At 42.4% G+C, this 15,025-nt stretch overlaps 1 protein-coding gene across 2 annotated transcripts; it reads left to right on the top strand.

The window, feature by feature from the left end:
* Positions 1–6,549: 6,549 nt before the first annotated feature.
* On the top strand, positions 6,550–11,941 carry il2rb (interleukin 2 receptor, beta). Of its 2 annotated transcripts, none has more exons than XM_024010980.2 (10): positions 6,550–6,738; positions 7,757–7,842; positions 8,075–8,195; positions 8,326–8,410; positions 8,709–8,802; positions 9,091–9,227; positions 9,533–9,710; positions 9,967–10,069; positions 10,342–10,414; positions 11,038–11,941. In XM_024010980.2, the coding sequence occupies exons 2-10, from the start codon at positions 7,773–7,775 to the stop codon at positions 11,743–11,745; spliced, it is 1,569 nt and encodes a 522-aa protein (XP_023866748.1). In that variant the 5' UTR covers positions 6,550–6,738; positions 7,757–7,772; the 3' UTR covers positions 11,746–11,941. The 2 variants fall into 2 exon arrangements, with proteins under 2 accessions (XP_023866748.1, XP_023866749.1); XM_024010981.2 differs by having other exon boundaries at positions 6,659–6,738; positions 7,761–7,842.
* The last annotated feature ends 3,084 nt before the right edge of the window (positions 11,942–15,025 follow it).

Genomic DNA, 15,025 nt, shown 5'->3' with positions numbered 1-15,025 from the left:
CAGAAGATCAATGTGCAAGTAGAGATACTGGGGTGCAAAGTAGCAAAAAATAAAAACATAACAATATGGGGATGAGGTAGTTGGGTGGGCTATTTACAGATGGGCTGTGTACAGGTGCAATGATCAGTAAGCTGCCCTGACAGCTGATGCTTAAAGTTAGTGAGGGAGATATACTCCAGCTTCAGTGATTTTTGAAAATCATTCCAGTCATTGGCAGCAGAGAACTGCAAGGAAAGGTGGCCAAAGGAGGAGTTGGCTTTGGGAATGACCAGTGAAATATACCTGCTGGAGCACGTGCTACGGGAGGGTGCTGCTATGGTGACCAGTGAGCCGAGATAAGGCGGGGCTTTACCTAGCAAAGACTTATAGATGACCTGGAGCCAGTGGGTTTTGCGACGAATATGAAGCGAGGGCCAGCCAACAAGAGCATACAGGTCGCAGTGGTGGGTAGTATATGGGGCTTTGGTGACAAAACGGATGGCACAGTGATAGACTACATCCAGTTTGCTGAGTAGAGTCTTGGAGGCTATTTTGTAAATGACATCGCCGAAGCCAAGGATCGGTAGGATAGTCAGTTTTACGAGGGTATGTTTGGCAGCATGAGTGAAGGATGCTTTGTTATGAAATAGGAAGCCGATTCTAGATTTAATTTTGGATTAGAGAGGCTTAATGTGAGTCTGGAAGGAGAGTTTACAGTCTAACCAGACACCTAGGTATTTGTAGGTTTCCACATATTCTAAGTCAGAACCGTCCAGAGTACTGATGCTAGACAGGCGGGCGGGTGCGTGCAGCGATCGGTTGAAGAGCATGCATTTAGTTTTGCTTGCCTTTAAGAGTAGTTGGAGGCCACGGAAGGAGTGTTGTATGGCATTGAAGCTCGTCTGGAGGCTTGTTAACACAGTGTCCAAAGAAGGGCCAGAAGTATACAGAATGGTGTCGTCTGCGTAGAGGTGGATCAGAGAATCACCAGCAYCAAGAGCGACATCATTGATATATACAGAGAAAATAGTCGGCCCGAGAATTGAACCCTGTGACACCCCCATAGAGACTGCCAGAGATCCGGACAACAGGCCCTCCGATTTGACAGACTGAACACTATCTGAGAAGTAGTTGGTGAACCAGGCGAGGCAGTCATTTGAGAAACCAAGGCTGTTGAGTCTGCCGATAAGAATGTGGTGATTGACAGAGTCGAACGCCTTGACCAGGTCGATGAAGACGGCTGCACAGTATTGTCTTTTATCGATGGCGGTTATGATATCGTTTAGGACCTTGAGCTTGGCTGAGGTGCACTCATGACCAGCTCAGAAACCAGATTGCATAGCGGAGAAGGTACGGTGGGATTCGAAATGGTAGGATAGATATATATCTGCAACAGTTTGAGTCTAGAGTGTCTCCCCCTTTGAAGATGGAGATTGCATGGCTGTGTGCTTGATTTTATACACCTGTCAGAAACGGGTGTGGCTGAAATAGCCGAATCCACTAATTTGAAGGGGTGTCCACATACCTTTGAATATATAGTGTATCTTATTTTCAATAGGTGTGGGTGTCACAAGCACTTTCATTATGTGGCCTTGAATTAAAAGCCTTAGCCTAGCCGTAACTTTTCACTCTATTCTAAAAATAGAAAACCAATTATATAATATTTCTAAAATGAAATGTTTGAACACCAAATGAGACTCATTGTGGAGTTTAGGATATGATTTCAATCTGATTAGAATGATAGAATCTGGGCCCTATTTATAGTAATTACAAAACACTTTCTACTAAGCTAACATATGGAATTGTTTTAAGATGGTCATACCAATGATCATTTAGCTATTTGATTTAGAATTTTATGGCCCTTTGCGTATCTTTCTATTGAATTTCTTATTATTTGATGAAACATTGAATTTGGCCTTACTGCTATTAGCCCATAGAAATGCATTGATTAACAGATTCATACATGGACAAATACATAGTTGAAAAATACATCAAAAGTAAGTAAAGTGTTTGTCCTATATCTGAGAGATATAAGTAAGATCAGGATGTAACGTCTTTCGTCGGTGGAAAGAGAGGAGGACCAAAGCGCAGCGTGGTACGTTTCCATATTTATTGGAATACTTTTTCAATACGAACAAAAACAATAAACAGACGAAAACCAACGAAGCTACAGTCCTGAACTAGTGAACATAGAACGCACGAACAGGAACAATCACCCACAAACCAATAGTGAAAACAGGCAACCTAAATATGGTTCCCAATCAGAGACAACGTAAAACAACTGCCTCTGATTGAGAACCATATCAGGCCAATAAGACAAAACTAACCTAGAAACATAGAACATAGACTATACCCACCCAGCTCACGTCCTGACCAACTAAATAAAGACAAAACAAAGGAAATAAGGTCAGGAACGTGACACAGGAAATTATTACATATATTTTTTGCCCATATTTATGTAACGTTTGTCGTCGGAATGAGAAGGATCGGACCAAAGCGCAGCGCGGTAAGTGTTCATGCTTTTATTACAACTGAACACTAATAACAAAAATAACAAAGAGAATGAACGAAAACCGAAAGTCCTGTCAGGTGCAGAAACACAAAACAGAAAATAACTACCCACAAAGCATCGGTGGGGAAAAGCTATCTTCCGGGGCCAACAGAGATGGCCGCCTCGCTTCGCGTTCCTAGGAAACTATGCAGTATTTCGTTTTTTTATGTGTTATTTCTTACATTGGTACCCCAGGTAATCTTAGGTTTCATTACATACCGTCGGGAGGAACTACTGAATATAAGAGCAACGTCAACGCACCATCATTACAACCAGGAATATGACTCTCCCGAAGCGGATCCTGTGTTTTGCTTTCCACCCAGTACAATGGATCTGATCCCAGCCGGCGACCCTAAACAACGACGCCGTAAAAGGGGAAAACGAAGCGGTCTTCTGGTCAGGCTTCGGAGACGGGCACATCGCACTCCACTCCCTAGCATACTACTCGCCAATGTCCAGTCTCTTGACAACAAGGTTGATGAAATCCGAGCAAGGGTAACATTCCAGAGAGACATCAGAGACTGTAACGTTCTTTGCTTCACGGAAACATGGCTCACTCGAGAGACGCTAACGGAGTCGGTGCAGCCAGCTGGTTTCTTTACGCATCGCGCCGACAGAAACAAACATCTTTCTGGTAAGAAGAGGGGCGGGGGTGTATGCCTTATGATTAACGAGACGTGGTGTGATCATAACAACATACAGGAACTCAAGTCATTCTGTTCACCTGATTAGAATTCTCACAAATCAAATGTCGACCACATTATCTACCAAGGGAATTCTCTTCGATTATAATCACAGCCGTATATATTCCCCCCAAGCAGACACATCGATGGCCCTGAACGAACTTATCTGACTCTTTGTAAACTGGAAACCACACACCCTGAGGCGCATTCATCGTAGCTGGGGATTTTAACAAGGCTAATCTGAAAACAAAACTCCCTAAATTCTATCAGCATATCGATTGTGCTACCAGGGCTGGTAAAACCTTGGATCATTGTTATACTAACTTCCGCGATGCATATAAGGCCCTCCCCCGCCTCCTTCGGAAAAGCTGACCACGACCCATTTGTTGCTTCAGCCTACAAACAGAAACTAAAAACAGCAAGCTCCCGCGCTCAGGTCTGTTCAACGCTGGTCCGATCAATCTGATTCCACTCTTCAAGACTGCTTCGATCACGTGGATTGGGATATGTTCCGCATTGCGTCCAACAAACAACATTGACGAATACGCTGATTCGGTGAGCGAGTTCATTAGAAAGTGCATTGACGATGTCGTACCCAAAGCAACGATTAAAACATTCCCAAACCAGAAACCGTGGATTGATGGCAGCATTTGATTGATGGCAGCAAATGAAAGCGCGAACCACTGCTTTTAACCAGGGCAAGGTGACCGGAAACATGACCGAATACAAACAGTATAGCTATTCCCTCCGCAAGCAATCAAACAAGCTAAGTGCCAGTATAGAGACAAAGTAGAGTCACAATTCAACAGCTCAGACACAAGAGGTATGTGGCAGGATCTACAGTCAACACACTCCCTGTCTTCTCCCAATCTCTAGTCAGGTCGGCACCAAGCTCAGACAGTCTGTGTATAAATACCGTAAAGACATATTGTTTTACCCTAATTCTGACTAGGACTACACATTTATTGATTATGATCTTATACATTCTAATCACTTCCATACAATTATATGTTTCAGGGCGGAATATTCTAAACATTCAATTAACCGATAATTCTCACCTAACAGAACCACACCCGGCCAAACACAAAGAAATACAAAACATAGAAAATGAACATAGAATGCCCACCCAAATCACACCCTGACCAAACCAAAATAGAGACATAAAAAGCTCTCTACGGTCAGGGCGTGACAATTTAACTTTTTTTGGGGGGCGCTAAACTACTTCCATATATTCTTCCATCATATTTTTAAACTGGTATCGGGCTATCTTCTGACGAGTCTTGTGGGCACCCTAGAGCAAAACGGAGAACACCATCGTGTTCATGAGGTAATAATAGTTTGCATGTGGTGCTTCATTTTATCGGGCGGACAACAGTCTGAAAAAGAACATGTTGCACCTTAACACCCAACTTTTCGAGCAAGACCTCAAAAAGGCCTATAGTTAGCAAACTACAGAGGTGTTGTGATATGATTAGTACACATTCTCTTTACAAAACGTTGTTCTCACCTCCTCCCATCGTACACCACAGTCCCCGTCCCCCCCACCCCCCCTGTGGTCTACAGATGGAGATTGTTTTTCTTATTGCCTCTGTACACAAATTACACATAACATTGAGGCCTAGCGCCAACTTCCTGCCACAAAGCGGACTCTGACCTTTCAACAAGCGTAGTGTGTGTCACCTACACCACCCCCGCCTCTCTTCTGCAAGCCTCCCTTTACCTATGTTGCAGAGTGAAAAGTACTCAGCCAGAACCCATATATCTGGGGGTGTCAAAGTGCTATCATGGCCAAACCAACGCATTCACTCGCGTTCTGTGAACAAACAGGCAGTTGTTGCGACATAAGCCTGAACTTCACTTTGTTTGTTGAATGCTGATGTGCAGATACACTTCACAGGACCTGCTCATCTCAGTGTGCTAAGCATCTACTACAGCATGCATTTTGTAATGTTGTAACAAGTAGAGGTTTCCATCGGTTTCTATGATTAAAGGAGGATTGTCATTTTCAGTACAAATTCATTCCACTACATTGATTGATACAAAGCATTTCATGTAGCCGTGTGACATAAAATAGCTATCTACCTATTGCTTATGTTGTTTTGTATGTCACATAATATGTAAGTATGTGATAGAAATCCAACAATGGAGGAAATGGGTATCATGCTGCAAATACTCCCATCTATGAGGAAAAAGCCTGTCTGTCTATGGCTACAAAATGAGATGTCCGATGACCTTTGCATTGTCATACTAACTCAGTTCATCTTTCTATTGCCATTTCTACTTCTGCATTTTATTGACTTTCACAAGGATCTTTTGACTCCACTATCCATTTACTACTAGCTTGAAACCTTTTTGTGCCCTGACTTGCTTTCATGAGGGATCTACAGTATATTGGAAAACCTTTGTATATTTTAACACGTGTCTAATTGTAGGGTATTCACCTTACGCCTTGATCACACCGACAGTGTCATTGCGCAAATTGGGACACAGCATCATCTGGATATGTGTGAAACAAAAGTTCAATATTAACCTTCTGCTACCATTTCTGTCAAGCCATCTACGCATACAGTTTGACGCATACGTTCGATAAATCCAATCCAACGTATGCACCACACAGAACGCACTGCAACTGCCTCTCCAACGCAATGTTACAAGGCAAATGTAGCGGTCCATTGGAAATTCATGTGCTTCTGTTGTACCAAAATGCAATGCCGCTGTCGGTGTGATCGAGGCGTTACTCTGCCAATCTGGTGCTGCAATGTGTGAAACCACCTGACATTTCAGTGTGAACGTACGTCTCTGTTCTAGCCTACTTTACTGGTGCTCGACTGAAACAGGATGCGGTGTATTCAGTATTTTTACCTTAACACATAAAGGGGCTGAGGGGCCTAATGGCTTTGCTTGTAGAGTATGTGTTGTAGAGAAGTGTTTCTCAATCCTGGTCCTAGGAAGGGCTACCACATTTTTGTTTTGGACCAAGCACTAATGCACTTAATTGAACTAATGAACTCATCATCAAGCCTTTAATTTGAATCAGGTGTGTGGGGGCTAGGGCAAAAACAAAAATGGGCACCCCTTTGGGTCCCCAGGACCAGGGTTGATAAACACTGTTGTAGAGAATGGTAATTATAAGTTGTTTTTTTTATCTTCAGGGTTTTGTGTGGCTTCCTGCAAGACACAGGCAAATGTCAGCCTTAGCGAGAGGTTGTGGTTACGTGTGTCACCATGAAATGTCATTGGGCACTTCAATCGAGAGGGAGAGAGAAAGAGAGAGAGAAAGAGAGAGAGAGCAATAGTGATAGCGGTAGGGAGCAGGAGAGAACGATAGAGACAGAGTGAGAGAGAGCTAGAGGCACAGAGAGAGACAGTCACAAAGGGAGAGAGAGACAGACAGACAGAGACCTACCTGAGACTAAGGAGACAGAGAGGAGAGAGCATCTGCAAAAGTCAAATAGTAAAAACAGAGCAAAGAAATTAGGAGAACAGAATGAGGACTGTGCTGACACTTCGACCCTGACTAAGAGGGTAAGTCTGACGAGGTAGAGTACCAATTTGTTTGCATGTGCATGAGCACTTACTCTTTGTAAGATTCAACTTAGATTTCAATTTGATAAAAAAAACAAACAAAAAAAAAACGTATCATTGAGTATCCCTGTATCATTCTTGTTATCATCTAGGTGTCAGCCGCATCATCGTAATGTAGTAATTTAAAACTAATCCTTAGGGTGGCAGGTAGCCTAGCGGTTAGAGTGTTGAGCCACCAAGAAGGTTGCTAATTTGATTACCCAAGCCAACAAGGTGAAAAATCTGTTGATGTGTCATTAAGCAAGGCACTTAACCCTAATTTGCTTGGTATTACTATGGCTGACCCTGTAAAACAACACATTTCACTGCACCTATCTGGCGTGTGACAATACATCAATAGTGTGTGTATATATATATATATATTCTGCTGTTTTATACATGTTTTTTTTACATCTAGGCCAACCTGGTGAGTCTGTCTAACAAGCCCTCAAGTGTTAGTGTTTAGACTGTCTAGTTTTTTAGCAGTCTATTGGTGCAAACAAACTTGAACATCAGCCTATTCAGGGGAGACAAGAGTACAAAAAGTTTTCTCATTGAGAGTTCAACATTAGGTCATGCAGTAGTCAGCAGTCTCTGGATGAATGTATATTCTGTACAGATATCAATTCAAGAGGAGTTTCCGCAGCTGCCTTTAAGTGCCTACTTAAACTCTTCATGTACTGCTGTCAAAGGGGATGACAGTGGGTAATAATGGTATTGGGCCTGTGACGGAAAGATTTTTATGTTGAATACAATCAAGTCAGGACACCCTTATCGGTGTCATGTATTTTCTGCTGTTCTATGCAACTGTTACTCAGGTTTTGTACTGTCTAAATGTTTCTGGTGTTCCAATGCTCCGTTATAACAGCCTCTTCATCTTTAGTTTTCATCATCTTTGTTTTACATTTAAGCAGTGGTGGTAATTGCCAAGACTCTGTAAGTGACAGTTTCTTAATCTATGCCATCTTTTGTTTTCCAGTTAGACAGTGGTGGTAATGATGTGGTCCATGCTTCACCTGCTGTTCCTGCTCTCTGTCCCACCAGGCTTCACTCACAATCTCCAAGGTAACTAGTGACTTCATGTTACTCTCAGCCTACTCATTCAGATAAGATCTGTGGGAAAAAAACAGTACTTGCACCTTGTGGAGAAACACAATTTATTGATTGAATTGACCCCCCCCCCCCGCGCAAAATATAAGTCAGATTTGTGAAGTTGGTGAGTTTGTGGATTTTAAAATGATGTGTTACTATACAGTAATAATATTTTTGGTTTGCCTTTGCTGTCTTTCCCTCCAAGGACTGTTTTGTGTGAATGACTACATCAACAACATRACCTGTGTGTGGAACAGCTCGGCAGTAGATCCAGACGTGGCCTGCCAGCTCCTCGGTACAAAAGAAAACTTTAAGAGCAATCTTTTGTAAGGAATATTTTTTGTCTGTCTTTATTATTACTGCATTACAGAAAATGACGGCATTGTGTTTTGAGGTATAAATGCACCCCTGTGTAATATTGAGAGTTTTACTTTTCATTTATTTTGTTTTGTATAGCAATAGTAGTTGCAATCTCAAACGCTTGGATAGGCCGGTGCCAGGTCATTCTTTCAGAGGCTGCAGTATTGTCTTTGAGGGCCAGGTACGTTTTTCCTGATATCAGAATCAGAACTATTTACAGTATGTAATTCTCCATATATATGTTATTGTACATATATGTTATTGTACATATATGTTATTGTACATATCAATTTCATTGTTTTCTATAAATCTATCGATTCCTGTTTTATTATTCAAAGTAAACTAAATATATAATGTGAAGTATATTTTTAATAAAACTGCTTGTGAAAATGAGAATTTTTACACGAATGTAGAACAGATGCAAGGAGTTGTTACTTTAATAAACATGTKATCTGCTTTCTGACTGTGTTTCTCTACAGTATTTCAGTTCATCCYAGCACCTCCCCAGCATTAAGGWGGAGTGTGACGGGTCTGAGGTGGTAAACCTCATAAGATACAAACCTATCAACCACAGTGAGTGTCCACCTTTTCAGTGTTCTCTTTTGTCTATTGTACCTGCGAGAGTAGCCTCTCACTAAATAGTCGTTCTTCTTCACTGGTTCATTTGAGAGTTTGATTCTTGCATGGGTACATATTCAATACTGAATCTATGTACCACTATCTATGTAAACGTTGCTTTGGAAAGCATCTGCTAAATGACAGGTCTCAGACAAGATTACCCATCACCTGACTGTAATTCACCAAACCGCCTCCACTTCATGGTAATAGATGACTGTGACATCTCCCTCTGTTTCCTTACAGTTAAGATGCATCCTCCTGGTAGTCCGGTCATCATCAATGGGACTAATGCCACCTGGAGTGCTGGTAGTCCGCTGTCTAMGAAGATCTRTGKWTATGAGTTCCAGGTGAAGATGAAGAGGGAAGATCAGCTATGGGGGGTGAGTGAGACAGACAAACCATTGTGTGGGTGGATGTGAAAGTGTGTGGTATTGGCTGAACACGCAGTATTCCTGCTGAATGAGTTATAGTGAATCTAATTAGTGGGTAGTCATGCATAATACCGGTGCCTGAGTATTTAGCTGTGATTTTTGGCGGATTCTTCGCTTKCATAGACATCAAAGCATGATGTGTGTACATTTGAGTTACACACACCCATCTCACATCAGGATTTCAGCCTAAATAGTTTGAGAGTCTTGTAGCTTTGTAGTGATTATGATTATTTTTGTTTACCTGTCTCTGTCAGGAGGCCCAGAGTTTGACCAGACTAAAMCAGGAACCGTGGATAGAGCTGGATGTGAAGGAGAGTGGGATTCATCACATCAGGCTGAGAGTCAAGCCGACCKATCCCGCCTCTAGCCACTGGAGTGAGTGGAGCCCCACTGCTTCCTGGACATCAGAGGACGAGGTCTCACCAACCTTTGGTACGTTTGATGCCATGCCATGCCACAAACTAAAACCTTACATCTACTATATGTTCAGTCATGCAGAAGACTCTCTATCCTATCCAGAGAAACTGACAGTCGGTGCATAGTGAAGTTCATGCGGCCCATACAGGAAAAAAACAAATTTGCTGGTCTCAAAAATTGTGTCAACGACCCATGTTAATTGCATTAAATGCATCCAGATTAATTTCTGAGACCTATATTCCAACCGTGCTCCCGTTCTCTGGTGTTTCAGTGAAGTCCCRGGACCTGACTTTGTGGCTGGTGTTGAGTGGTGCGTTTTTCACTCTCATCGTTGTCATGTTGCTGGTCTTCTACAAAACTCATACAAACAATAGGTGAGTAATGCGTAAAGGTGGATTATATGCGTACATGTATGTATTGTTGGGTCAGATCAGGAGTGAGACCTACAACCTTTGGCTCAGTGAGTTAATTTGGTCTTGTGCCGTGTTGATGACGGGGGCTTGATTTTATCATTGGTTACATAATCCAATATGAAGCAGATTTTGCATTCAGGGCCTTAGGTCTGTTTGGGTATGTAGTGTCAAGTTAATTCTGGGACAGACCCAAGATGGCTTATTAAAATCCATGTTGTTTTGGTGCACTATAGGAAACACCAGTATGTGCCTGACCCCGCCAAGTACTTCCAGCCACTTAACTCTGTCCACGGTGGAAACATTCAGGTACCTGGAAAATACTCCAACTTCCTGCTAAACTTGAAACCTCTTGAACCAATAAAATTCTGTGTATGTGGCTTTATTCACTAGCGTGAATGTTTTCTTGATATGAAAACCTAGTGGACGGCCTAATATAATATTCTGGAACCTGGTTGAGTGGATATATCCGCATTTATGTCCTTATTTAACTTGACTTACTACTTACTTACATTTGATGCTTACAGTTGGGAACAGTCTCTTTTAGTTGCCAGTGAAAGGATAGTGTCCAGCCACAGTAAAAAACCCAAGCGAAACATTAGTCATGAGCAAAGGCCCCTTGGTGTGGTTTCTCTGTTGGTTTGAATTCCTTGCATTAACAGTTAGATGCAGACATAGACGCGCTCTCTCTACCACATGCACACATTAACACACCAATAAACTCACACATACACTCCTTTTAGACTTACGAACAAGCACACACTGATCTTGCAGCAACTTTCAAAACTTGATACGTGCCAGTGTAGATGCAGTAACATATTTATCCTTTGTCATTTTGCCTAAGTATAAGCATATCTTTCAATTTCACCAATAACTGTGACACTGTACAGAGCTGCGTATACTGACGTGTGTCTCTGGCCCTCCCCATGCAGAAATGGCTGAGCCCCTTGTTTGCTCCAGAGTCCTTCATCACCGCCCAGCCCTGCGAGGACATCTCTCCCGTGGAGGTGTCTGGAACAGAAGTCTGGGACGTCACCGACTCCACCAGCTCCACCACCGCGGCCTTTCTCCTACACTCTGACCCCAACACTCCCTCTGATGGCTGGAACAGCAGCGGCCAGTCCTCCTGCTTCTCCAACATCGGCTACTTCTACCCCAAATACCCCAGCAGCCTCTTCATCGAGTCTTGCCCCGTCTACTTCACCTACCAGGGGGACCACAGCACTCTCTCCGCCACATCCTCCTCCTACGAGCGCCTGGAGCGTCTCGGTCGGCTGCAGAGCCAGCCCCTGAGCCCAGACTCTGGTTTCGGCATGGAGAGCGTAGAGGGGGAGGACCAGGTGGAAGAGGAAGGAAAGAAGGATAAGAAGGAGAGGAATGTGGTTCCAGTTGCCCCTCTTGTCTTACCAGTCTCCCTGCCTGCTCGGATCCCTCCAGGCCCTCACCATCCCCTGAGTCTCCCCCAACTCCCCCTTCATAATCCTGAGTCAAACTCAGCCATGGCGTCTAGCGGCAGTTACAATGCCTGGCCAGTAGAGGCTGCTCTAGGCAGATCCTCCTCAATGACAGTGGAACCCAGTTGTAATGGCTATTTGACCATTAAAGAGCTGCAGAATACCTACAGCAACAAGTCTATTTGAACAATCCATTTTTCACTCAAWTTGCATTTTAGTTAAGCTGTTGAACTTATTCTTCGTGCAWMCTATGACACAAGGCTCAGATAATGCAGGTACAAAGTGCCAACCAATGATTTTTTACATGGAAAGTATTGTAGAGTTTCTAAATATGTAGCTTATTCATATTTTATATAAATGTTGTATATTACTTGTACTACTATTGAGGCAGCTGGTTTGCCAATGCATTGTTACTTTATCTCGGATAGTTAGTGCTGCTAGTTGTTTTTGTCTTTAAATGTGTTCACTGACAGCTTGTTTGTATGAAGACCTGAATAAAACGTCTGACAGAAGAGAAGTGGGTCAGCCTTAAACTTCCTGTGTTTYTGGCCTTAGATAGTGGCGAGGAGTGGGCAAGTGGTCCTGCTGTGTGTGTTCGTGTATGTATGTGTGTGTGTTTGCGTGCGTGCGTGCGTGRGCGGTCGGTTCTGTTTAAGATGAGGGAGGACCATTTACATTTTTTTATGAGCATGGCCATATTTCTATTACAGCATATTGGATGACTGTCATTCATATTCATTTCACCCAGTTCAATGTAACATCGATAGGTTTATGCTACTACATGATACTCAACATTTCTCTATACCCATCATGAGGTTGTTACAGCCTAGCCTATGAATGAAAGTTTACAACGTAGGTGCACACAGGTCGAGAGAAAAATTAAAGATGACAGACAGTGACACATTCAATCCCGTCTTGCACACTCTTGCCTGCATCTAGCRGATCTAGGGTGTAGTCATTGAGAGTTTCGAATGTACAKATTTGGGTATTTTTTATCTCTGTTCCGTTTAAGAAACATTTTAACAGAATCGGTGGAATGAATACACCCTTGATCACGTGTAAACACAGTTRACTTTCATAGCAGCCACGTTGTATTCCTTCTTGCATCTATGCYCTCTCCTCCTCTCACCTTTTCCCWTCACTTTTAGACTTCAATGTACAACACATCAGCTGCATGTGACCATGTGAAAAAAACTTTCCAAGACAAACGATATCATACCCGCTACACACAGCCTACATCATTGTCACCATATTAGCTAAAGTAACGTTATAGTCAACATAGCTAATAGAACCTTCAAACGCGTTAGTAAACCCGCTACAGTCATGCAGTAACGTTAGTGTTCAGTCAGTAAGCAGTTTAGAACTTGCCCCGGTGGCAATAAATTTGTAAAACCAAAAGCTTACCTTGAATTGGAAGTGTTCCAATGTTGTGTTGAATAGTCATAGCTAGAATCCCTCTGTTTGAGCAGGGTGTAAACTAGCTAGCTGCATTTGCTAGCTAAGTAAGTGAAACTGGAAAAACAATGACAATCTCTCTCTTTCTCTTGCTTCTCCTTCATTTTGGAAGAAATTAATTTGTTCAAAACTGTTCAACTARTGTCTTTCTCTCTCTTTGAGTCAACTACTCACCACACTTTATGCACTGCAGTGCTAGCTACCTGTAGCTTATGCTTTCAGTACTAKATTRTTRCTCTGATTCTTTGATTGGGTGGACAACATCTCAGTTCATGCTGCAAGAGCTCTGATAGGTTGGAGGACATCCTCTGGAAGTTGTCATAATTACTGTGAAGGCTATGGAAGGGGTTGAGGACCATGAGCCTCCTAGGTTTTGTATTGAAGTCAATGTAATGATAACTAACAAACTTCCGCACTTGACAGTGTTCCGTACACGTGACCATATTTTAGCGCCCCAAAAAATGTATACTTCCATGTCAAATGTAATATGAATACCATTGTAAAGCACAATTTCTCCGCTTTCCAGCAAAACCAATGACGCGACCTTCATGCTGCCCGTCTCTGCATGATTGAAGAAGGCAATGGAGCTCCACCCGGTCTTTTGAAAAATTGTGGTGGGGAAAGCGAAAGCTACTGAGTAGTAGTGAAAGGGGGGAGAAATGTTGTGTGGGGAAACTGCTTTTTTCACTCCAATTTATCACCTCTGAAATTTCTATAGAACAATATAAAGAGTTTATATAATGTGTCATTATTTTTTTGAATAGGGTTTTTAGGGCGGCGCTAAAGTTATCTTCACAAGTAAACAGCGGCTGTCTCGCGGCTTTTGAGAGTCATGATGGCTAGCAGAGATGATGCGAAAAACATATGCATTCAGTTGTACAATTGACTAGGTATCCCCCTTTCCKTGTCCCTTTCACTTTCTTGTTTTTAATCTGCGAGAGAACCTCTACCCCTGMTGGAAAGACGCTGTACGGCACACAATGTGTTGCATAATGCTTGCCGTACGATACGTCARAATGTATTGTGCGGCGTTAGAAGGGTCAMTTTTTTCAYCTTTTCTCAAATACATTTGCTCTATTACCATGTCAATTAAAGCTGGAATAGAAAAGTAGTTTACACCCCAGATTTTGATGCCAACACAGTCYCTACAGTCCCATTAGTTTTCATCGCAGCCTCGTTTGAATGCTGCGGTACGCAAAACCTGTACGGAACTGTGTTAGCTATCGTTACCCAGATGAGGACGGAAACTAGCAGTCCTCCGTCTACACCATGGTGCTACCCTACAGAGTGCTGTTGAGGCTATTGTAGACCTTCATTGCAACAGTGTGTTTTAATTAATTATTTGGTGACGTGAATATATTTAGTATAGTTTRATRAACCAAAAAAAAYSRTTTMYAKRMMTWTWKCKWTTAAAAAAATGAAATTCACTGAGGATGGTCCTCCCCTTCCTCTTCTGAGGAGCCTCCACTGGTGTGTATGTACAGTTAAAGTCAGAAGTTTACATACACCTTAGCAAAATACATTTAAACTCAGTTTTTCACAATTCCTGACATTTAATCCTAGCAAAAATGCACTGTCTTAGGTCAGTTAGGATCACCACTTTATTTTAAGAATGTGAAATGTCAGAATAAAAGTTGAGAGAATTATTTATTTCAGCTTTAATTTCTTTCATCACATTCCCACTGGGTCAGAAGTTTACATACACTCAATTAGTATTTGGTAGCATTGCCTTTAAATTGTTTAACTTGGGTCAAACGTTTCGGMTAGCCTTCCACAAGCTTCCCACAGTAAGTTGGGTGAATTTCGGCCTATTCCTCCTGACAGAGCTGGTGTAACTGAGTCAGGTTTGTAGGCCTCCTTGCTCGCACAAGGTTTTTCAGTTCTGCCCACAAATTTTCTATAGGATTGAGATCAGGGCTTTGTGATGGCCACTCCAATATCTTGACTTTGTTGTCCTTAAGCCATTTTGCCACAACTTTGGAAATATGCTTGGGGTCATTGTCCATTTGGA

The sequence above is a fragment of the Salvelinus sp. IW2-2015 genome, linkage group LG20 (genome assembly GCF_002910315.2).
Source record: "Salvelinus sp. IW2-2015 linkage group LG20, ASM291031v2, whole genome shotgun sequence".
Taxonomy (NCBI): Eukaryota; Metazoa; Chordata; class Actinopteri; order Salmoniformes; family Salmonidae; genus Salvelinus; species Salvelinus sp. IW2-2015.
The sequence above is the reverse complement of the archived record's forward strand: the minus strand, read 5'-3'. Positions and strand labels throughout refer to the sequence as shown.